Raw genomic sequence first — 23,450 nt, forward strand, 5'->3', positions numbered from 1 at the left:
GAGGCTAAAATAACTTTTCAGTTCTTCTCCATGAGTGTACCAGGGAAAGTTATTAAAATGAAAAAAGTGATTCTGCTGCCTCGTTGGTCACCAGCTGGTCCTATGACTGCCCAGTTGAAGCAGGTTCTTCTTTTATAACCTGAATTACCATGTGCTGCCCCTCTCCAAAATTCACTCAGAGATCCAGCAGCTCTTCCTCCCACTTCCTCAAAACCTACAGCCTCAATTGTACCACACTCTACCACCTCAATTCTCTCTGTGAAGAGCGGGGCTAATTGTCCATGTCTCTATCTCCACAGTGGGTTCCAAAGTCCACACCCACCTTCAGTGATTCCAGGGTATTTTACTGACCCCACTCTTACTGAAGAAAAGAATACAGAGTATATGTTTAATCTCAGGCAGGGCTTCCCTTCTGGTGAAATACTGTGCCAACCACAGTAGCCAATTGATTGTCTCTTGATCAAGCCACAGTGTTTTAGCTCTTTATCATATCACAATAAATGAAGTTTTACATGGATTACCTCATTGAATCCTCATGAACAAACCTATGAGCTAGGTACTGTTATTCCTAATTTGCTAATGCAGAAACGGAGGCTCATAGAGGTTGGAGAGCTTGTCCACAGGCACATAGTTGGTCAGTGGCGAAGCCAGAGTTCAAGTCCAGACCTGGGCAGTCAGCATTTGTGCTGTGAATTTCTACAGCACGCAGCCTGCCCAAATACTGCATGCTCATAAGTGAAAACAACCACCCTTCTTCCAAAGCAGTTTTAGAAATTAGTTAACTGAAGCTGATTATCCAGTGATTAACTCTCCTTTCCTCTATCTTCTCCCCCCCCCACCCCCCACCCCACAGAGATATATACCATAGATGGAAACGCCTATGGAAGACCTTGTGAATTTCCATTCTTAGTTGCTGAGACCTGGCATCATGAGTGCATCCATGATGAAGAGCACAGTGGGCCATGGTGTGCAACCACCTTAAATTATGAATATGATCAAGAGTGGGGTATCTGCTTAACCCCAGGTATGTATGGGCTAGTACACTTTACATATGGAAAGAAAAAGATACCATTTCCCAGAGGTGAAGGGGTGAAGGAAGAGTCCAAGGTATTCAGAAATGATCAGAACAAATATAATCGTAAACAAGGAGTATATATTTGAGGAAAGGGAGAACTAATATATAGCTATGAACCTGCTTTCAAAAATAGGCCAGGAAGAGAACAAAGACAGGATGGTGTCACAGAAGACACGTGATGAGGTGGTATTTTGCACAAATGCCTCTCAGAGAGGAAGTAGGAAAAGCATGGGCAGTGCTGACCTCCAACAGAGCAGCCTGATAGCCTAGTGGTCAGGGAAGCTGGGTTATAATGGACTGCACCGTGAACAGAAGGTGAGTAAGCCTCTTAAGTTTTATGGAAAAGAGAAAGAGAGAGGCAAGGTGGTGGTCTGACGGGCAGATAGGTTGAAAAAAAACACTTTTAGGATGGTGGACACTTAAATATGTTTATGGCCTGAAGCAAAGAGTGGGGAGCAAAAGAGACATTATCCCTGACCATCTCAAAATTGGTGAATTGTTCCCTCTGCCATTCTGATATATTGATCAGAGCACGTTTTCTAATGGCGTCTTACATGAAGCAAACAATTCAGGATGTGCTAAAGAAGTGATTGTTCCTTAGAGTGAAAGAGACCAAAGTAGTAGTTGCATTATTATCTGGTATGTAATAGACAGATTTTCTTGCCAAGTCAGTTGAGATTTACAGGGGATCACAGTACTTGAAGTGTGTGTGGTAGGTACTCAAGAAACATTTTTAATGGGCAGTAGGTTAGAGGAATCTGTAGTAAAGATAAAGCAAACAGCTCCAGACCCAAGTAATGATACTGATAGGGCCCTGTCAAGTGTCAGTTACTATTTTAAGCACTCCGTCCCTATTACCTCCTGCAATCCTCACACAGCCTTATTTTACAGATGAGCAAAGTGAGTGAGGCACAGGGGGTTAAATCACTCGCCTGAAGTCACACAGCTAATCAATTTCAGAGCTAAGATTTAAAGCCAGGAAATCCAGTCCTCAGACCTTGTCCTGAACAAGTGTACTGTCCTGCCTTATTCAGCAGCCATCCTGCTGATCTAGTCATGCTCATCCCTCCTCGGGAAAGCCGAGCTTCAAAATGCAGAGTTCAAGGCAATTGAGGTTTCTGCTGGGCCAGTGGTTCTCAGACTTCCGGAAGCAACAGGAGCGCTTGGAGAGTTTGTTAGAACACAGATTTCTGAGGCTCACCTCCAGAAATTATAATTCTGTGCGTTTAGAGTGGGGCCCAGTCATTTGCAGTTTAATGAGTTCCCAGATAATGCTCATGATGCTGGTCTGGGACCACACTTTGATAATCACTTTTCTAGGTAGAGGCACAGGCTTTTAAACACCTGGGACCTACTGCAAGGTAAAAAGCCAATATTTGCTTCAGCTTTAATTGATAAGCAGAGTTCGGTCAACCAGGCACCAATTTCATGTAAATATAACAGTAGTCTGGATCAGAAATTTTAGATGGGAATGGGAATGTGAAGGTTAGCCAGTGCAAACCCTCACTTCTCAGGTGAGGGGCAACCAACACCCAGATTGTCAGGGTCAAACCCCCATAGGTGCAGAGCCTGGTGGAAATCCCAGGATTCCTGCTCCTTGTTCCCAACATATTTATCCCTCTCTGACTTGCAGCCTTGACTAGCATCTGTCTCAATGCCTTTAACCTCCTCTGCATGGCAGGGGAAGAGTGGATTTTTAATGTATTCATAGGCCTCCCAGAGTTATTTTTATGGAAGAAGCAAGACTGAGTTTTTCAAACCCAAGGACTGCTAAACCATGAGATTTTATTTTAGTGTCATAAACACACTGCTATTGCACTGGGAGCCCCTGGGTTTATAAGCACAGGGCCTAGTGGTAATAAGGAACCTTTAGGCAGTATAGTTAAAAATCCACCTGTTTTGTGCTCACCACATGGCACGGCAGCCTGTGTTGCTGTGTGGGCCATTCTAAGGCGGCAGAAGGAGCAGTGTTAGCCAGTTGGAAGATCAATAGCCCAGATGGAGAGGCCGGAGCTCTGATTAGCTCTGCACAAACACCTCTAGACCTTTGCTCCCGCCTGTGAAAGGAGGGCGTTAGCCAAGATGGTGTCTAAGGGCCCTTCCAGCTTGAAAGGCCATGTGGCATGTGTCTGGTTATGGAGGCCCTTTGGAAACCCCGCAAGGGAAGCTTGGGACATACCCAGTGCTCCCTCCTCTGGAGAGCACAAGGCAGTCTCCGAGTGTATTTCTGAGCCAGTCGTATCAAGACCTGTTTTGTCTTGTCCAGACCATAGCTTGAAGGCCTTTGTCTGAAACGATACACACTTTTTAAATATTTGTTAAAGAAAATAATAGGTACATTACACAATGAACATATATGTTTGTGCACATATGCACACACATGTACATATACATGTATAATGATTAATTATGTATTATTGATTAGTGTATATTGTATATTGAATCACCTTATTAAACTATTAAGGAGAAACTTGGACTGAGTTTCCCAATACTGTAGTCACCTGGGTTCTAAATCTTGAGTATTTAAGCAGCATGTCTGCACACAGACATACTCATGCAATAGTTTCTCTGCAGGCCGTGGGCAAATCCCTCTGCATTCTGCCACCATTTTCACGTGAGCTTGTTTTTCATTAACTTGGGGGCTTAAAAGTGTGAGCACAGTTAAAGTCTCCTACCCATAGACAGAAGGCAGGTATGGGCTAAAATATGGCGTTGTACTTGATAGGGGATAAAGGGAGGGTGGTCAGTAGGATAGTGGAAGCTTTAATCAGCCTGTGTCATTGGGTGTTCTCTGACTTTAAATGCCTTGTGTAACCAAATAATCAAACTGTGGTCTAGTCAAGCAATAATCCCTAATTTAAGCATATCCTTATAGTAAGCAAATTGAATTGCAGGACTTATAAGCATTCTAGGTAATAGTAAACATTAAATCCTTACTTTATGATCACTAACGTATCTTTTTATCAACAGAAAATGGCTGTGAAGGTAATTGGGAAAAGAATGAGCAGATGGGGAGTTGCTACCAATTTAATACTCAGGCAGCTCTTTCTTGGAAAGAAGCTTATATTTCATGTCAGAATCAAGGAGCTGACTTACTGAGCATCAACAGTGATGCCGAATTAACTTATCTTAAAGGTACGTTTAACTTACATGCAATAGAGCAAACTGCCGAAATATAAAGAGGTTGTCTGTCTTCCTCTATTTTCACATTCAGGCATGTTGTTTTATGTTTATATTTTTCTATCTTCTCTTGGGATTTAAACTTTAACACTGAAACCCACAAGCAAAAACGTACTGAATGTAATCCTATTCCATCCATTGTGGTGGAGACCAAAAAGAGGTTAATTTTGGAAATGTGTTGAGGTTGCAGGATTAAACTGCTACCCTAAGCCTAAGTGAAAGTATTTTTTAAAAGGTAAACATTAAACTCTCTGAACATTGAAAACTGGAGAACTCAAGGAAGGTAAAGAAGATGGCTGAGTCATACTGGATGGTTTCCCGTGTGAGTTAAATAAGCGCAGTCCTCAGGGGCAAGGAGAGCTTTAAGAAACCTTCAAGTGGATTTAATGATGTAGACACATGGAGTGGATAGGATTTTGTTTTGTCTTGTTTGTGGGGTGGTGATGATAATTTTTAAGTTTTTAATTATGAAAACATATTTTTAAAACATCATGTAGACAGAATAGGAAATAATCACATGGAGACCTATGCAACCACCACCCTGACTAAATCAATATTCACCGACATTTTGTCATACTGCTTTACATGGATTGATTCCCTTCTCTCTTCCTCTTTACCCCTCTCTCCTTCCCTCCTTTCCCTCTCTTTATTCTGAAAGAATAAAATGTTGGCAGAATTCAAGCCCCATGCCCACCTTTCAAAATAACCGTCCCTTGAGTGCTCTTATACATATTTATACATCCTATATATGTTTTCATTATACCATCATTCTATGTTTTACAATAATGCAAATACTATCTTATTTACCCATATATAAGTTTATTCATTTTCAGCTACCATTGTATAGTGTTGCATTGTACGAATAAACCATAATTCATCTATTCTCTACTGAGAAACAGGTTGTTTTCAGCTTTTGCTATTACAAACACCTCTGCAAGGAACATCCTTGTATGTGTCCCATTGAGCATATATGAGTTTCTCTAGAGTGGAAATTGCTAACACATGGTGTGACCATCTCTTCACCTCTAATCAAATTCCCAAATTGCTTTCCAAAGTGGTTGTATTAGTTTACACTTCCACTACCACTTGGTGTTAACAGACTTATTTATTGGCTGATATGATGAATGTGAAATGGTATGTCATTGTTGATTTACATTTCCCTGATAGTTAATGTGGTTTTGCATCTTGTGTTTAGTGAGCATTTAGATTTTCCCCTTGTAATTTGCCAGTTCATGTCCTTTGCTTCTTTTCTATTGAGTTGTTGGTCATTTGTATATTGATCTGCTATAGTTTTTTATATATTCTGGACACTAATCTTTTGTTATAGGATTAAAAATCTCTTTTACTAGTCTTTACCTTTTCACTTTATTTTAGTTGCCTCATCATAAAAAAAAAAAACACGTTAGTTTTAATTTGGTTACACTTACCAATCTTTTCTTTAATGTTTTATGCTTATTTATATTATTTAGCAAATCCTTCCTGAGCCCTAAAATGATAATGATATCCTCTCGTGTTTTTTAAAAAAGTTTATTATTTTGTTTTTCACATTTACATCCTTAATCCATCTGTAATGTAGTTTGTAAAGCTTGGAATCTTATTTATCTTTCTCCAGATGGATAGTCAGGTTTACCAAGCACTATTTATTTTACATTTTCCCCTCTGGTTTGTTATGCCACCTCCAATAAATATAAACCTTAGGATATATAGGTTATTCCTAGCCTCTCCATTCTATTCTTTTGGTCTACTTATTGGTCTTTCTATCTATTCCACACTGTTTTAGTTAGTCCTGCCTCACAAAGTAAATCTTATTTTCTAGATGTGCAAATTCTCCCGTATTCATTTTTTTTTTTTTTGGCTATTTTCTTTCCCATTCTTTCATATGAATCTAAGGATCAGCTTGTTATTCTCAATAAAAAACCTATTGGGATTTTGAATTGCATGAATTATAGATTAATTAAGAAGGCATTACTGTCACTACATTTTTAAGTCTTCTCATCCATGAAAATGGTATGCCTTTTTACTTATTTAGGACTTCTTTTATATACTCAATAAAATTCTATGAGAGTATTCAGTAGTGTACTTATTTAAGACTTCTTTTATAAACTCAGCAAAATTCTGTAGGATTGTTGCCCATCTTTTACTCTTTGACTAGAAGTTTGTAAACAGAAAGTTTTTACATTATTTTCGAAAATCAAGTTATTGAGTCCCTGATGATTTTTTCAATGAATGAAAAAAAATCATAATATATGATGATGATTTTTTAGAGAGATATTTAAATGCTTTTCAGACATTATCTTATTGAGTCCCATATAGCAACCCTATGAAGTAGATGTTACTTTTATTATGTTCATTTTTGGATGACGAATGTGAGACTCAAAGAGGAAATGTAACTTGTTCAAGGCCACCCACAAGTAATTAGCAGAGCCAAAATTTGACATAGTCTGACTTGAAAACAAGTTGTATCAGGCATGTACCTGCATTCACCTTTTATAATATTATTAAATTCTTTGCAGGCAGAGTGGACCTCATGGGTTGTTTTTTCCTTTTGCACAAAACTCTAAGCATTATTGCTATGTATTAAATGCCTATTGACTAATTCAGATAAATCCTGTCACACTTTTATTAAAGTCATAAATATTTGATAAATGCTAACTATGAGCAAAGCCCTAATAACTCTAGATAAATTAAACAATTTAGTATCATTACAACCTCAGAGACAAGTGTCTGTCCCAATTTACAGATAAGGAAACTGATGCTTAGAAATAATATACTTAGACAGCCAAGAAATACCAGAATTGGGATTTGAATATCAACATATATAACTCCAGAGACCTTACTTTTTATTATATTAATTACTTCTCTTACATAACTTTATATCTTTTCATCACTAAAAGTCTGCTGGTCTTTTGTCATGCTTTTTGGCTAAAGCTTTATGAATATCTCTTTTCTTACTTTTAACTTTAACCTTTCCTTTGTTGTTTGATACTTGAATAATTAGACCTCTGGAATGGAAATCCATCAAATAAACCTAATGGGCTAGTATTTGACAATAGAATTATATTCCCAACATCACTGAAACCTTACAAAAATATTGGTAGAGTGAAAAGTGCCAATAAGTTTAAGCCTCCTTGAATATTATTTGGATAGTGATGATTATAATGAGGGAGAAATGTCAAAGTGTGACTACTAACACCCTAACAAACAATCTAATGATGCATTTGTAAAAGAACGTTACAGGATTTCTTTTCTTTAGTAACTCATAAAAGTGAGATAATATATTAAAGGGCCCAGTTGCCCCTACCCCTGGCCAGACACTTTCTACACCTTATATATATCAATAATTTAGAGGTACAGCCCTTTCAAGCTTCTCTTTTACTGTGAAATGTTGTTTAGACATATCAATATGCCTAATTATAATTTTTGGTTTCCCAAAACCCAAGAAAGCTGTACTTTAACATCTGAAACTCAGAGTATCTAAGTCTTGAAAATATCTTAAAGTTTCTATTAAGTGGCCCTTCACTGAAAACTACCATGTAACCATTGGGCTAGGAGCAGTGAGGCCAACCAAAGTGAATAAGACAGATTTTGCGATCAAAGTTTTTTATATAGTTATGAAATAAGAGTTGTACATATGCAGAGCATATTGGAGAATGTTATTCCAAAAGAAACCTCTGGTTTGTTAGCTACTAATTGGGTGGGACCAGGGAATCTGCCAGAAAAAAAGCAGAAGCAGGCCTCTTGAAGATAAGTCTAATATAGTCTGAAAAAGCTTTCTTTTTCCTCTCTGCCTGCCCTGCACCTAATTAGTTTTGTTTTACTGATACAGGGGCTAGGGGGAGGGGGCATGGTTTCCTTATATTCACTAGATTTTGTTTGAGAGATAGATTTCCCATGATCCAGCCTTCCCAGAGGACTTCTAACCACAGATTCACCCCAAATCAACAAAAGAGGCCCCAACAGTCCCTGGAGTAGGAACAGCACATTTTCATTTGTCCTAATTTGCCTCCGCCTTGAGGGGCTCTTCACTTTGAGCCATCTTGAAGGTGCCCCAAGACTAGAGCACTTCTAAGTCAGGGTCCCTGCTCACTTGGCTTTTATGATGCATTAAAGAGGCTCTCATCTGGCTCATCCCAAATGCCTGGCCATTAGCAGGCCCTGTAGTCTTTTATTGTAAGGAAAGGAATAGAAATATGGGCCAGCTCTGAACAGGGGTCTCAGGGGCAGTCAAGAAATATCTTCCTCAATGGGCTTGTCTATTGATTAGGCATGAAGATTTATGCTAACAATGGTCTATTTCTTGATGGCAAAGATGGGGGTAAGTAATGTCTCAAATTGATCAACTTCTTGCTTGGACTATGTAGAAAAAAGTCCAGCTCCATATTGTCCAGGACGTATAAGAAGTTTGTGCTCTTTATGTTTTATCCATTTCCCATTCACATCCAGCTGGCGTAAGACACATAAAGATCATTCCTGTTGGCTAACTCAGTCACATTTTTTGGTTGATTTTTATTTGTTTATTTATTTGTTTGTTAAATCGATTGGGGTGACATTGGTCAACATGAACTTAATAGGTTTCAGATGTGGGTTTCTATGTTACAAGATCTGTATATTGCACTGTGCCTACCATTCAAAGTCAAATCTCCTGTCACCTTATATTAGGACCCCCTTCTCCCACCCCCTTCCCTCTGGCAACCACCACAGTGCTGTTTGTGTCCATGACTTTCAGTTTTATATCCCACATATGAGCAAAATCATATGGTTCTTAGCATTTTCTATCAGTCACAATTTTAAAATGCTATGATTCCAGTGAAGAATAAGTCTTTAATAGAGATCACAAATAGAACAGTGTAATGAAGCAGAGTAGGAGCCTGACAGCTTCCAAAGGTCATTTTGCTCTGTCATAAATGTGTACTTGCCTTGTGCAGATAAGCAATAAAATAATTTTGAAGGAGTGATAGGATTATTTAGACTTCCTGCAGGGGGATTATCTGAAAAGACTTCATGGGAGGGAGGGCATTGAACTTGGGACGAATGGGAAAGCTTGACCCTCCATGGTATCCCCAGTTAGAAATGAATGAAAGGAATTCTGAATGTCAGGGTATAGTCTAGTCTAGAGTACCGTAAATACATCATAGTTTTCAGGACTTCTTTAGGAATGCTGGAAAATTCATTGCTTTTACTAATAGGAAGAAATTTACATTATATTAAATCCTCAAGGGCTTTGTATACAAGCGTTGGCAGCCCTTGCTTGTGCTAACAAGTGAAAGAAAAGGGTGAATCCAAAATTCCCTCAGATACCCACTTCTCCTTCCTTAGCAGAATGTCCTTACCAGCTACCTCCTTGAGAAAGGTGAGGCAAACCCTTATTTCTCACCCCAATACTTACAAATGTATCTGTATCTGCACTGTCAGCTGTGAGCTTGTTCAAGGTTAACTCCTTCCCCAAGGTTCTTTGTGGCCACACCAGCTTTTTCTCCTATCTTGTATTTTCATCAACTGTCTCTAATTCTTCTCCAAAAGGCTATTAACTTGTTTAAACTCCTACCATTAATATTGACATATATATATTTCTTAGTTCCTACAGCCCTATCTCTTTCTTTCACAGGCAAACCCCTGGAAAGCACAGTGTATCTTTGTAATTCACTTTTATCCTCACACTTCCTTTTTGGTGGAGTGATCATTGGGCCTTGGCCCTACCACCCTCTTTCCAGACTCCTGTCCATCCCTTGAACACTGGTGTTTGTGTTACTGCTCCTGGCTTCTTTTGTGTTTGCTGTTGCTATTTCTGCTCTACCCAGGGGAACGCGCCCATTCCCTGGTGTCGGTTCCAGTGGAATCACCTGTTTTAGGCAGGCAATAAGACAAAAATTGTGTATTTTTAAAATTACCCTCTTTTAAAAACTCCTTAATGTATGGACATGGTTTTATATATGCAAATCACTCAGATGTATATGTGATTATAGTTTTCTCTGTACAAATCACATGGATATACATCTACTAAAAAGTAAAGAATGCATACGGTTTTCTATATGCGAATCACACAGATATATTGGAGATGTATATAATGAACAAAATTATCTATATCTCCGATATATCTGTGTGATTTGCAAGTAGAAAACATATCCATACTTTAAGAACCATTTATGTATATGTAATTTAATGTACAAATAAATTATATAAAAATATAACTATATTTTACATGTATATGTATATAGATGATTACATATAATACAATAGCATATCATATATAATTCCCTGTGAGGAATTAAGAAACTGTTATTAAGTGTTTTATTACTGAGACTATTTTAACAAATTTATAGATATTCCAACCTGTGATCTCTGCCTGTTTGTCAACATCATCCTTGTCTTCTGTAGACCATTTCATCATTTTCTCTATCTCTTCTACCTGGCCCTGAGTATCTTCAGATTATTCCTTCATGATGTTGATGAAGTCTTACCAGGTTCTTAAGTAATTCCGTTGACTTCCTTCCCAGTGGTGTGAAAATTCTTACAATAATTCACAATTCTTTACATGTTTTTCCAATACACATGGACCATACATGCAAGATTGGACCCATTGCTTATGGGCATATGCATATTGTTTGGCTTTTCTGCAATTAGCCTCACTACTTAAATCATTTCTGCTTCTCTGTCTTTCTCTTTTTTGCTGATGGCATCTTGTTGTCAAACAATAAATTAGAATGATACCTCTCCACAGTGGCGTGTGTGTGTGTGTGTGTGTGTGTGTGTGTGTGTGTGTGTGTCTCTTCTGTATCTGCAGTTTAAATATCTCCTTTGGACTCTACAGATGTATATTACATTGCATACGAAACAGCTCCTGTACATATTTCTGAAGCAATGCTGGTAGCACTTTACCATTTGGGGATCCACATCTGTTTGTACTAGATTCAGATCCTCATGAGGGCAGGACTCTCATTTTGGTTTCTGTAGCTTTCGTATCTGGCAAAGGATATATGCTTAATGGAATACAATCAGATCCTCAACATCTAGATCTGCAATGCAAACTACTTTTTATATATAAGTGCTTTCTTTTTAAATTTATTTTTCAATTACAGTTGACATACAGTATTATATTAGTGTCGGTTGTACAGCACAGTGATTAGTATTACAAAGTGATCACCCCAGTAAGTCTAGTAGTCATCTGACACCATACATATTTATTACAAAATTATTGGCTATATTTCCCATGTTTTACTTTACATCCCTGACTATATAACTGCTTTCTGACGAGAGGGTATAAAGTAGTGAAACAGCTGTTCTGAGAAGAGTCTGTTCTTACCTTAGAAGAAAGGGAATCGCACACACTAATGGGAAAGCAGAATTGAATTAACTGATCAGCCTTTGGGTTTCTCAGTAGTCTGAAGTGTTGTCTGTCAGCATCTCTTGCTTTGTGGGATAGATACCCTCCTAGATAGTCTGACTTAGATAATAAATTGGGTAATTTTGTCACTTGTTAAAATTATGTAATTGTTACAGAAAAAGAAGGCATTGCAAGCATCTTCTGGATTGGCTTAAATCAGCTGTACTCTTCTAGAGGCTGGGAATGGTCAGACCACAAGCCATTAAATTTTCTCAACTGGGACCCAGGTAACTACTCTCTCCTCTACCTTTTACATGGAGCCAAAGCCTCAAAAGAAAAAAAAAGAGCTTCCCACTCACTGAGGTCTTATAAAAATTTCAATCTTGACAATTCTATGATTACCTCTCAGAAGAAATTTTTTTCCTGAGCCCTTTTAAGCTTAGTCATTCTAGCCATTATGCCATTATACGGTAGTCAAGTGGATACCATAATAGTCAAGTTGAACCACACCATGGGCAGGTAAGCATCTGTCTCTAACCTTTAGACCAACCCTCTATCTTCTATTGATTTTTTTTTTTTTTTACAGAGAGGAAGGGAGAAAGATAGAGAGTCAGAAACATCAATGAGAGAGAAACATCGACCAGCTGCCTCCTGCACACCTCCCACTGGGGATGTGCCCGCAACCAAGGTACATGCCCTTGACCAGAATCGAACCTGGGACCTTTCAGTCCGCAGGCTGACGCTCAGCCGTGGGCAAACTACGGCCCGCGGGCCAGATCCGGCCCGTTTGAAATGAATAAAACTAAAAAAAAAAAGACCGTACCCTTTTATGTAATGATGTTTACTTTGAATTTATATTAGTTCACACAAACACTCCATCCATGCTTTTGTTCCGGCCCTCCGGTCCAGTTTAAGAACCCATTGTGGCCCTCGAGTCAAAAAGTTTGCCCACCCCTGCTATCCACTGAGCCAAACCGGTCTTGGCAGCCCTCTCTCTTTAAGTATGAGCAGAATGAGCCCCATTTCATGGCCCAGGAGCCATTCTGTGTCCCTTAGCGGACTTGGCATGTCTATGACTGACCCACATGTATTTCATCTGCAGCTTCACTCTAACATGGAAATATTCCCTCATTTTAAAACTCTTGGGATCTCCCTTTGTAGCACACAATTACTGACAACATAATGGTTGTATTTTATTACACAAATAAATACTTTAAAGAAAAATTTATTGTAAATAAAACCCTAGTTAGCCAAAAGGTATTTCCCCCAAAAGAAGGTTTAGATATCTTTTTAAGAAATAAAAGTTAGGCTCCTGATAAATGTAAAACCTAACAGCTAACACTTAACTTCAGCACAGAAGTATTCTGCATACATAAGAAAAATTAATTAATTACAATATAGTACCAATAGGTCATTTTACTTAAATGAAATTTCATTATTATTATTTCAAGATCTTAAAGGCATTACAGAATCATAAGTTAGTATATTTATTGTAGAGAGTAGCAGATTAAGAGCTCCTTACTGACCACAGGATCTGACATCAAAGTTGATTGGGGACAGAGGTTTGGTTTTTGGTTTTGGTTTGTAAATTAACTACAGTATATCAGAGTATTTCCCCTGTATTCTGTATTTTTAGGAGAAAGACATTTTTAAGCACAAGATTGTTCATTGAGGCTTATACCTTCCAACTTAATAGACGGTTTTAACTATTTTCTGAGTTTCCTTAAAAGCAGAAAATTAAAAATACAAATTACTTTTCCTAACCACCACCCTGGCTCCAGTCTTCTCCTTTTAACTGTTTGGAAATGTTCTCATTTCAGATACCTTCAGTGCAACTGTGATAGGTGGGTCAAGCTGTGCGAGCATGGACGCCATGTCCGGTCTGTGGCAGAGGTTTTCCTGTGAAGCTCAGCTGCCTTACGTTTGCAAGAAATCATTGAACAGCACAGTGGAGATAACAGGTATCTTTCCCGCTTAAACAAATAGCTCTTAAAATTACAGTTTTTTGAAGTCAAGTAAATCCATTCCGGATGCCCATTTCTGCTGTTCTTTTACCTGGCACTGCCAATGCTGAAGGTATTGACTTTGATCCTGCGGTTAGATATTATCAACTGCATATGAATAAAGCTTTGATTCAGTATCTCCCCATGAGAAGACAGGGGTATTCTAGATAAGAAGTACATTTGTGTTCACAGGTGGCTCTTTTTTCTCTGGAGCAATGGTTCCCAAAGTGTGGCCCCCAGACAGAGAGTATCAGCATCGCCTGTACTTGTTACAAATGCAGATTCTCAGGACCTACCTCAGATTTCCTGGATCAGAAACTCAGGGTGGGACCCAGCTGTCTGTGTTCTGTGAGCGTCTTGGTGCTGCTGCTGCACGCTCAGGCTTTACCTGTTATTACCTGCCTCTGTGGGAAGTCGAAAATGGATGACACCGAACACTCCCGGGCTTTCCCACCTCCCGCCCCACAATGCCCACCCCTCCTCTGTCTGTCCTTCGCCAGGCTGGTTCTTTAGGTCTTTGTATTGATAAGTGGGGTAGATACCGAGAGGTACAAAAGGACAAAATGTGTACAAGGAGGGTGTTTTTAGGGAATTTGGGGATAAGAAAGGCACAAAACAGCTGAATTTTTTGAGGAGCAGAGAAGTTTGAGGAGTCTTTGGCAGAATGGAGAAGAGGAGTGCCCTTACTATCTTGCACAGTGCCCACCGTATCCCTGGCATTTGATTAAACCCTGAATAAGAAAAACTAATACTCAAAACTGGGAGGAAAATGGGAGATTTTTAAATGTTGTGCTTTGAGGGATGTTGGGGGAAGGGAATAAAGCATCGATTTTCATATCCACATAGATGCATAAAGCTATCTTTTTAAGATTAAAAAATAAGTACATAGAATCAATAATATAGAGGCGTGTTTTAAAATGATAGGGAAAGATGAACATTTACCTTCCAAGTTGATTCATACCAAATTTAGTTTATATAACAAAAGGCATAATAGAAAAGACAGCACAAATTAAAATAAACCAGGGGGGCTAATGATAGATCAAATAACTCTCTGAAGAAGTAATGATTAACTAAATCATGTTTCCACATGATTGAAAAATATGCATTTATTGAAATAACTCTGCCAGCAGGAAAATAAAAAGAGTAGAACAAAATGATATGCCTACTTATTATTTTAATCTTATCACAATATGAATTCATGGAGACAAAGACTGGAATAGGAAAACGATTGTTCAATTATGGGTGATTTTTTTTCTCTCTGTTTCTTTATCATAATTATAAAATATAATATTAATGAGTGCTGTTTCAGAACCTTACAATTAATTGTTATCTTGCAAGTGAGAAAAGCTAGCTGAACCTGAATTTTATCCTTTAATGAAAAACAAACTGTTGATATTTTTTAAATGCTGTGTTGTGTATAACAAGCATTCTAAACAATTCCTGACCAGTGGAGTCTGAGGAACCAAGCTACGTTCTAGTTCTGCTGAGAAGAGTAGAGTATTTTTTTGGTTTTGTGCCCTACTCTTTTTCTCTAATCTTTTTGACCATCATTTGGGTGAGTTTCCTCATGGTCAAAAAGAAAAATTGCTAATTCCATAGGCCTAGAAGTCAAGCAGAGGGGAGGAGAGAGGAGTCCAAAGATGCCCTCTGCCACCCATTCTCCCCCACCCCCCTACCTCCGCCCCATTGATGCCCTTCCTTGGTGTGGAGTGTATTAATTTCTGACTCTGTTCCTTAAGTCCTTGCCCATCCTTTTGAACAAAGGAGGATTAATTTGAACAGTGAATATTAATGCAAGCCCCTGCTAAGCTAACTATACATGAAAAGGAGACTTGACCTCACCATCTCTCACCACCAAGACTAGAGGGGAACCGAACAAATCCCATGCCAAGGAAGAGATTTGTGGGCCGCTGGCTGACCCCACACCTTTCTTCTGCCTACTAGGCCTAACGGCAATCCCTCCTGAAATAGTCTGAGCCCAGCCATGTAATATATTTGCATCGCACAAGGCCCATCATTATCTGAATCCCTACAATCACTCTGTTGATGCTATGTAAGCATTGGGCACACAAATTCATGTCACTGTACTATCTGACATCATACTCCCTGGTTTTCCAGAAGCCTCAAGATTCAAGAAAGAAGAATTTGTAATGTTATTGATTCAAAATAGATGTGTCTTTACTGGAATATAAATAGCTGTTTTTCTCCCAGATATTTGGCCATATTCAGATACCCGCTGTGATGCAGACTGGCTGCCAAATAATGGATTTTGCTATCTGCTGGTGAATGAAAGTGATTCCTGGGATTCGGCACATGCGAAATGCAAAGACTTCAGTAGTGACCTTATCAGCATTCATTCTTTAGCAGACGTGGAATTGGTAGTAACAAAACTCCATAATGGGGGTAAGTTTTTAAAAAGATCCTACTTGAGAGGTTTAAAACATTTTAAAGTATTCCTATTTTCAGACTCTTAGCCGGAATGGAAAGCTTACAATTAGATCCTTCTAGCTCAGCACTGTCCAATAGAATTTTCTGTGATGATGAAATCATTCTTTCTATAATCCATGCTGTCCGGTATGGTAGCCACCAACCACTTGTGGCTTTTGAGATGCAGCGAGGGCAACTGACTGAATTTTTACTTTCATTTCATTTTAATTCATTTACAAGATTAAATAGCCACATTGGCAGCTAGTTGATTGGATAATGTTTCTCTTCTCATAAGCTAAATTCTATTTAAGTTCTCCAAACACTTGAGTGATGATTATTTCACTTTTGTAATTATTTGAAGCTAAAGACTGAAGAACAAAAATATGCTACACTGCCAATATTAAAACTTCCTAGGATTCACTAATAGTAGATATCTGTTCTGTTGTAAGCATGGAGTCAATTGTTTTACCAGGGTGATGATGGGCAATATTCTTATTCTAATTGGAATATCTATGAGTATATCTATATAATTTTATTATTCCCCATAATGCAAGAATTATCTAACCCAGATATTAGGAACAGCCAGCCTACAGGTCATAGTACAGCTGTTCACCTATGTGCGCTACCTGGTGAGTGAGCTGAAAAGCCCAAATCACTCAGCCTGCCTGACTTATCAATATTTTAACAGGTCAATTAAGAATACCAAATGGATGGTTATCAGAGAGAGGGGGTGAGGGCAGTGGGTGAAAAGGGGAAGGGGAATATAGTCAGTGATACTGTGATAAATTGCATGGTGACAGGTGATTTATTAGAATTAGTGGGGTGACCACAATATAAGGTATGAAAATGTCAAATCACTATATTGCACACCTGAAACTATATAAGATTGTATACCAACTATACTTAAAAATAAATAAAGAAGAATGCCATCTTTTGAATTAAAACTTTAAATGAAAAAATAATACCGTCAAGGTTCTTAAAACCCCACATCAGAATGTAAAAATCAGTAGCAATGTACACACTGAGGTATGCAATTGAGTAAAACCAAACAAGTAAAACATTTTTCTTTTAGATGCCAAAGAAGAAACATGGACAGGTCTTAAGAACATAAATACACCAGCTTTATTTCAGTGGTCAGATGGTACTGAAGTTACTCTAACATATTGGGATGAAAATGAACCAAGTGTTCCCTACAATAAGACTCCCAACTGTGTGTCCTACTTAGGAAAGGTAGGAAACCTCCTGGGTTTATTTATATGATAATAATATTTGGTGGGGATATTTGTGTTTAAGCTAGAAAATAAGATAAAAGGTAAAAGCCTTGGAGAGTGTCTTTCTGGTAGCTATTGAAAAAGTAAATAAAACAGTGACTAAGTAAGCAACTCCCTTTCTGTCTGAGAGTATCTGCTCTGGTCTGAAACAGATCAAGAGGATCCCTTTAGAACTCAGATTCTAGTGCCATGTTGGTTCTAATAAGATGCTTTCTCTGAGGACCATCGGTGTGATATTTAACATGTAGCCAGTTGAAAAATCTCATCTTCTGAATTCACATTCAGATTAAATTTCATATGAATCCTACTTTATTTTTTTATTTTTTTTTTTATTTTTTTTTAAGCAAATAAATAAAATTTATTTTAAAAAAAATAATAAATGGAAATTCTATAATTAAAAATTATAATAACCAAAAAAACTCATTGGATAGGCTCAAAGTAAAGGGAATCAGTGTATGAATCCTACTTTAAAAAGTAAAAAAGCCCTGGGTGGTGTGGCTCAGTTGGTGGGAGTATCGTCATGTACACTGAAAGGTGGTGGATTTGATTTTTGGTCAGGGCACATACCCAGATTGCAGGTTCAACAGTCAGTAGAGGCAGATATAGGAGGCAACCAATCAGTGTTTCTTCTCTCTCTCTCTCTCTCTCTCTCTCTCTCTCTCTCTCTCTCTCTCTCCTCCCCTACCTACCTCTCTCTACAATCAATACATTTAATTTTTTTTAAAGAAGTAAAAAAATAATTTTATCAAAATTTAAGTCTAACTTATTCAGAGAGCATTTTGCTCCTGTAGAATGCTTAAACATTTATTAAACACTAGAGGCCCGGTGCACGAAATTCGTGCACTGGGGGGTGAGGTTCCCTCAGCCCAGCCTGCCCCTCAGTCCGGGAGTCCTCAGTGGATGTCCTACTGATGGCCACAGTCTGGCAGCAGAGGCTCGGAGCAGGTGTCCCGTGTGTGTGTGTGTGTGTGTGTGTGTGTGTGTGTGTATGTGTCTGCTGGGGCCTGCCCCCAGCTGCACCACGTAGGCTCGGAGCAGTTGCTGTGTGTGTGTGTGTGTGTGTGTGTGTGTGTGTGTGTGTCTGCTTGGGGCCTGCCCCCAGCTACACCGTGGAGGCTTGGAGCAGGCGCCCCTCTCTGTTGATCTCTCAGGCTCCTGGCCTCCACTGCATGTTGTACTCTCCCTTGAGCTGTGGCCAGGGTGGGGCCGCCCTTTCCTACTGAGCCGTGGTGACCCAGGGGCAGGTGCACAGGGGGGCTTCTCCAGTCATCGATCCCGGGCAGGGGGCACCAGGAAGAGGCTTCTCAGACCACCGGCTGGGGGGTGGGCAAAAGCGGCCCCGGTTCTCCGATCCAGGGCCGGGGCTCCCGGCTCTTGCCTGCCGCCTGGGTTTCCAATCACTGTCCTTCCCCTTTCGCCTCCCATCATTATGCCTACTTATGCAAATTAACCGCCATCTTTGTTGGCGGTCAACTGCCATCTTTCTTGGCAGTTAATTTGCATATTGCCCTGATTAGCCGATGGGAAGCGTAGCGAAGGTACAGTCAATTACCCTTTCTGTCTTTTATTAGCTAGGATGCTGTATCTTGACAGAAAGAACATGTATATCTCTATATTTTATTTTTATCACTTTCCTGTAGACTGCTAATTATTTAGGAAGCTGATTGTGTCTCCCGACTTTCTAGAGAGATCCTAGTGGAAACAATCAGTGGTATGTGTATTTAGAAGTGTTTCAGGGGTAAAGATGTATTTAGAAAGTTGCCAAAGGTTAACTTAGAAGGTTGTCACATTTGCTGTCCTATTTAAAAGGATATCTAAGATGTCTTTAGAAGAATGTCAAAGGCGGAAATGACCCCCCATAGGCAAGAGTGAACTGATAGCATTCCTAAGCAGCATTCCAATGTCCAAGTAGAAAACTCTGTTCTCAGAAACCTTATCAAAATTGACTAATTAAAATTTAATTTGAAGAAGCAGGATGGGTTAGTCAAGTAAGCAAAATAAATATTAAGTAGAATATTTGAAAGAGAGAACTTTGAAGTTAAAGCTGAAGTAGAGTTGGGAGAAACTTTTGATCCTAGAATTCTTGGAGAGAAGCTATTCTAACCATCGTCATTTTACATATGAGGAAACAGACAGGAAGGTTAGTTGACATGCCGAAAAGTTTTTAGCCTGTGGACTCACGTTGGCCATGTCATATGGAAGGAGACTAGAAACACAGGCAGCTGTGGGCTGAGCTCTCTCTCTCCAACTTCTGTCCATTGATGGTTTTATTTCTGCTTGTATAAGAAAATTGAAACTCATCTCCCTTGTGACCTTGAGGTGATTCTGAAATAATGCAGGCTGGTTGGGTAGCATTTTCTAGGAGTATGTTCTCAGATGTCATCATTCATTTATATTCATTCTTGCCCTATCCCTCTCTTTCAAAACCCCCAACCCCCTACCCCCAAATTTTCATGAGAAGAAGCTATCATGACTTAAGCTAAGTTAGAGTTCAAGTCTAAATATATGGCAAATAATATCTCTTATGGGAACATTTTTTCTATTTTTTAAAAGCTAGGTCAGTGGAAAGTCCAGTCATGTGAAGAGAAACTTAAATATGTATGTAAGAAAAAGGGAGAAAAAATGAGTGATGCAAGAACTGATAAGATGTGTCCTCCAGATGAGGTATGTAAAACTCCTGCATACATTTTTCTAAGCAGTATTACATCTTCTTGGTAAGGGATGGTAATTGAGACTTCAGCAAGTCAGACATGGGAAGTAGAAGAATTACTAGCTTCTGTTCATTTACATTAGAGCAAGGCAGAGCGCAAAGCAAATCAGTATTCTTACAGAAGAAAAAAAAAGTTCTAGGAAAAAGAGTTTCCTATTCGTGAATTTCTATAAAAATGTATATAGTTACTATCCTCAATGCTGATATCTTTATTTCCCTTACTTATGTTCTTCCTGTTCAAAGACAAGTCAACTAACAACGTTATATTCTTATGATGAGGTAGGCACTAAGGGCAGAGAAAACTAAGATACGCCTTCAGTTGACACCGGCTCACAGTCTTGTTGGGGTTATCTGAAATTCTACCCCACCCTCCTCATGTGTATGAAGTAGGTTCCTATGTCCTTAGTTTCCCTAAGTTGTGAGATGTTAGCAAAACCTTGCTTGTCAGAGGGAGGCATCATCAAGTCTGGAAGACAGTGTGGCTGATGGTATTTCTTCTCTGATTTAGGGCTGGAAGAGACATGGAGAAACCTGTTACAAGATTTACAAGGATGAGGTCCCTTTTGGAACCAACTGCAATCTGACTATAGCTAACAGGTACGACCACCAGTAAACATGTACTAGTGAACTTCTATCTCTGGGTTCCATCTCTTTGCTAACCAACCTTCTTAAAAAAAGGTACATCTTCAATTTTATATAGTAATTGAATCATTGTAAAAACACCTGATAATTTGACTCTTGTTTTGTAGATTTGAGCAAGAATTCCTGAATGATATGATTAAGAAGTATACTAAATCTCCAGAAAAATACTTCTGGACTGGCCTGAGAGATGTCGATTCAAGTGGAGAGTATAGCTGGGCAAGTGTTGGTGGAGTGAAGCGATCTGTAACCTTTTCCAACTGGAATTTTCTTGAGCCAGGTGAGTGTCTTCGCCTTTAAAGTAATAGAATACTTGTGACTTGTGAAATGCAGCATATCTCCCAAATATGTTCTATATGTTATTTGCTTACCTTTGAAATGTGAGGGAGATTATGATCTTCAAGGCTAGAATCTATTTATCGGACCATAAATAGAAGCAGTGACTATGTCTTCCTTATTAAGTCCTTGGAAATAATAACCCAATAAAAGAGTCTAGAAAACTCAGTTCTCAGAAACCACCCTCTAATGGCATAGGGCTAGAACCCTCCGTGTCAGTATTTTTATTTTATCTTTTTTCATGTAAGTCTCAAGCCAAATCTAGAAGCTTCATTGTGAAGCACTTTATATTGTCATCTCTCTGCTTCTTAACTTCTTACTCCAAAATTGAATGTGTTTGCTTCTGTTATCCACAATGGGTGAGAATTAAGGAGGCAATATTATTTCTTCTTTTTAAAAATTATTTATTTTTTATTTTTTTCTTTATTGAATAAGGTATTACATATGTGTCCTTATCCCCCCTTTCCCCCCCCCCCCCCACTCATGCCCTTACCCCCCTGGTGTCCGTGTCCATTGGTTAGGCTCATATGCATGCATACAAGTCCTTTGATTGATTTCTACCCCTACCCCCGCCCTCCCCTACCTTCCCTCTGAAGTTTGACGGTCTGATTGATGCTTCTCTGTCTCTGTTTTTGTTCATCAGTTTATTTTGTTCATTATATTCCACGAATGAGTGAGCCACTGTGGAGAACAGTATGGAGTTTCCTCAAAAAACTAAAAATAGAACTCCCATTCAACCCAGTAATCCCACTTTTGGGAATATATCCCAAGAAACTAGAAACATCAATCAGAAAGGATATATGCACCCCTATCTTCATAGCAGCACAATTCACCATAGCTAAGATTTGGAAACAGCCTAAGTGCCCATCAGCAAATGAGTGGATTAAAAAACTGTGGTACATCTACACAATGGAATACTACGCTGCGGTAAAAAAGAAGGAACTACAGTGTCTATTCTCTCAGTCCTGTAGCCAGAAGGCCTGACATTAAGCTTTTCTTTACCGTGATTACTCCCAGCTTCAGCCAGCTTGGTTTATCATGGGCAAGCAAGGAGGCAGAACCAGAGAAAAATAGCACTTTCATCCTGGGTAACACAGCATTGTTTTTCCCGGGTCCTTGTTCCTCTTACTGTCCATGTGTAAGTGTGAGATGTGAGACCATAAGCTTCTCTGTTCAGTGGGAGTTGCCCCCATTACTTCCAGTGCATGCTCTTTTGTGCCCACTTCGGGCAGTGTGGTATAATGGACAAGGGAGCATGGCACTTGGCCAGGCAAACCTGGCCACTCACTAACTATGATTGTGGGCAAGTCACTTATTCTTATCTGGAAAATGGATGTAATAATATAAATTATCTTTTAATGTTGTATGAATGAATAAAATTCAAGCTACCATAAAATAAATAGTAAACGCACATATACCTCCTCTACCTTTATTGTACCTGCCCTTTTTTGCATGTGAATCTTTAAGGGTTTTGTTTTGAGGTTTACTATGTTGTTTAAAGTGGTTCAAAGCTAATATACACTTAGGTTATGCTGAGCAGCATAATGGTTTAGGCACAGCTCTGCACACAGGACTGGTTTCCAGTCCTGGGTCAATCACTTACTAACGTGAGACCTTGGACAGGTCACTCATCCTCACTCTACCTCAGAATCCACTCTATGGGTTTGTTTGTTTTTTATGAGGATTCAATTCATTTAATCCTCTTGGAATAGTACTTGGCAAACATTAGCAAACACTTCTCTATATTACTATTGTCATTATCACATCATCATCATCATTATTATGAATGCCACATTTCTTTCCTATTCTCTCCCCCACCTTGGCTCAGATAAGAGTAAGGACACTGGGAAATGTTTGGACTTTAATTTTAAAATGTGATTTTTAATTAAACTTCCCCATTCAACCCCAGCTTCTCCAGGCGGGTGCGTGGCTATGACCACTGGAAAGTCCGTTGGGAAGTGGGAGGTAAAAGACTGCAAAAGCTTCAGAGCACTTTCAATCTGCAAGAAAAGCAGTGCGCCTGCTGAGCCTGAAGAAGAAGCTCCCAAGCCTGAAGACCCCTGTCCCGAAGGCTGGCAAAATTTCCCCCCAAGTCTTTCTTGTTATAAGGTAATGTAACATTCTCACTCTATTCCTCAGTGAAGTTATTCATCTACAATCCATGTCCTTGTCAGGGAGGGCATCAATGAATCTCTGGCATCAGACAGCTCTTCCCATGTTAACGTATGTCCTACCCCAAAGAGCAGGCCAGAGTCAGAACTGATTCTTCCCTGGGGTTCTTTTGTTCCCAGAAGCTGGGTGAGCCTCATGCCATGCTGAAACTTTGCTTATGATTCTCATGTCCCTCTAATTCTTGTTATCAGAAGAAGAGTTCTATCACATCTTATAATGTAAAAAAAAAAGGGGGGGGGGTTCTGTATCAGTTAACTGTTTCCACAAAGAAATGATTACATACCACCCCAAAACTCGGAGCCTATGACAATAAACA

General features: G+C 39.1%; 1 protein-coding gene across 1 annotated transcript in view; it reads left to right on the forward strand.

Moving 5' to 3' along the window:
• LY75 (lymphocyte antigen 75) overlaps positions 1 to 23,450 on the forward strand; it is a gene marked incomplete at its 3' end in the record, with an annotated part of 86,927 nt that overhangs the window by 12,531 nt on the left and 50,946 nt on the right. The window contains exons 3-12 of the mRNA XM_081095899.1: positions 854 to 1,024; positions 4,046 to 4,210; positions 11,753 to 11,863; positions 13,397 to 13,537; positions 15,791 to 15,982; positions 17,079 to 17,236; positions 19,831 to 19,941; positions 20,496 to 20,584; positions 20,737 to 20,906; positions 22,872 to 23,071. Of these exons, the coding sequence (XP_080952025.1) occupies positions 854 to 1,024; positions 4,046 to 4,210; positions 11,753 to 11,863; positions 13,397 to 13,537; positions 15,791 to 15,982; positions 17,079 to 17,236; positions 19,831 to 19,941; positions 20,496 to 20,584; positions 20,737 to 20,906; positions 22,872 to 23,071 (1,508 nt within the window). The remainder of the gene's footprint in view (positions 1 to 853; positions 1,025 to 4,045; positions 4,211 to 11,752; positions 11,864 to 13,396; positions 13,538 to 15,790; positions 15,983 to 17,078; positions 17,237 to 19,830; positions 19,942 to 20,495; positions 20,585 to 20,736; positions 20,907 to 22,871; positions 23,072 to 23,450) is intronic.

The sequence above is a fragment of the Myotis nattereri genome (genome assembly GCF_964212035.1).
Source record: "Myotis nattereri genome assembly, chromosome: 7".
In the NCBI taxonomy this organism is placed as follows: domain Eukaryota; kingdom Metazoa; phylum Chordata; class Mammalia; order Chiroptera; family Vespertilionidae; genus Myotis; species Myotis nattereri.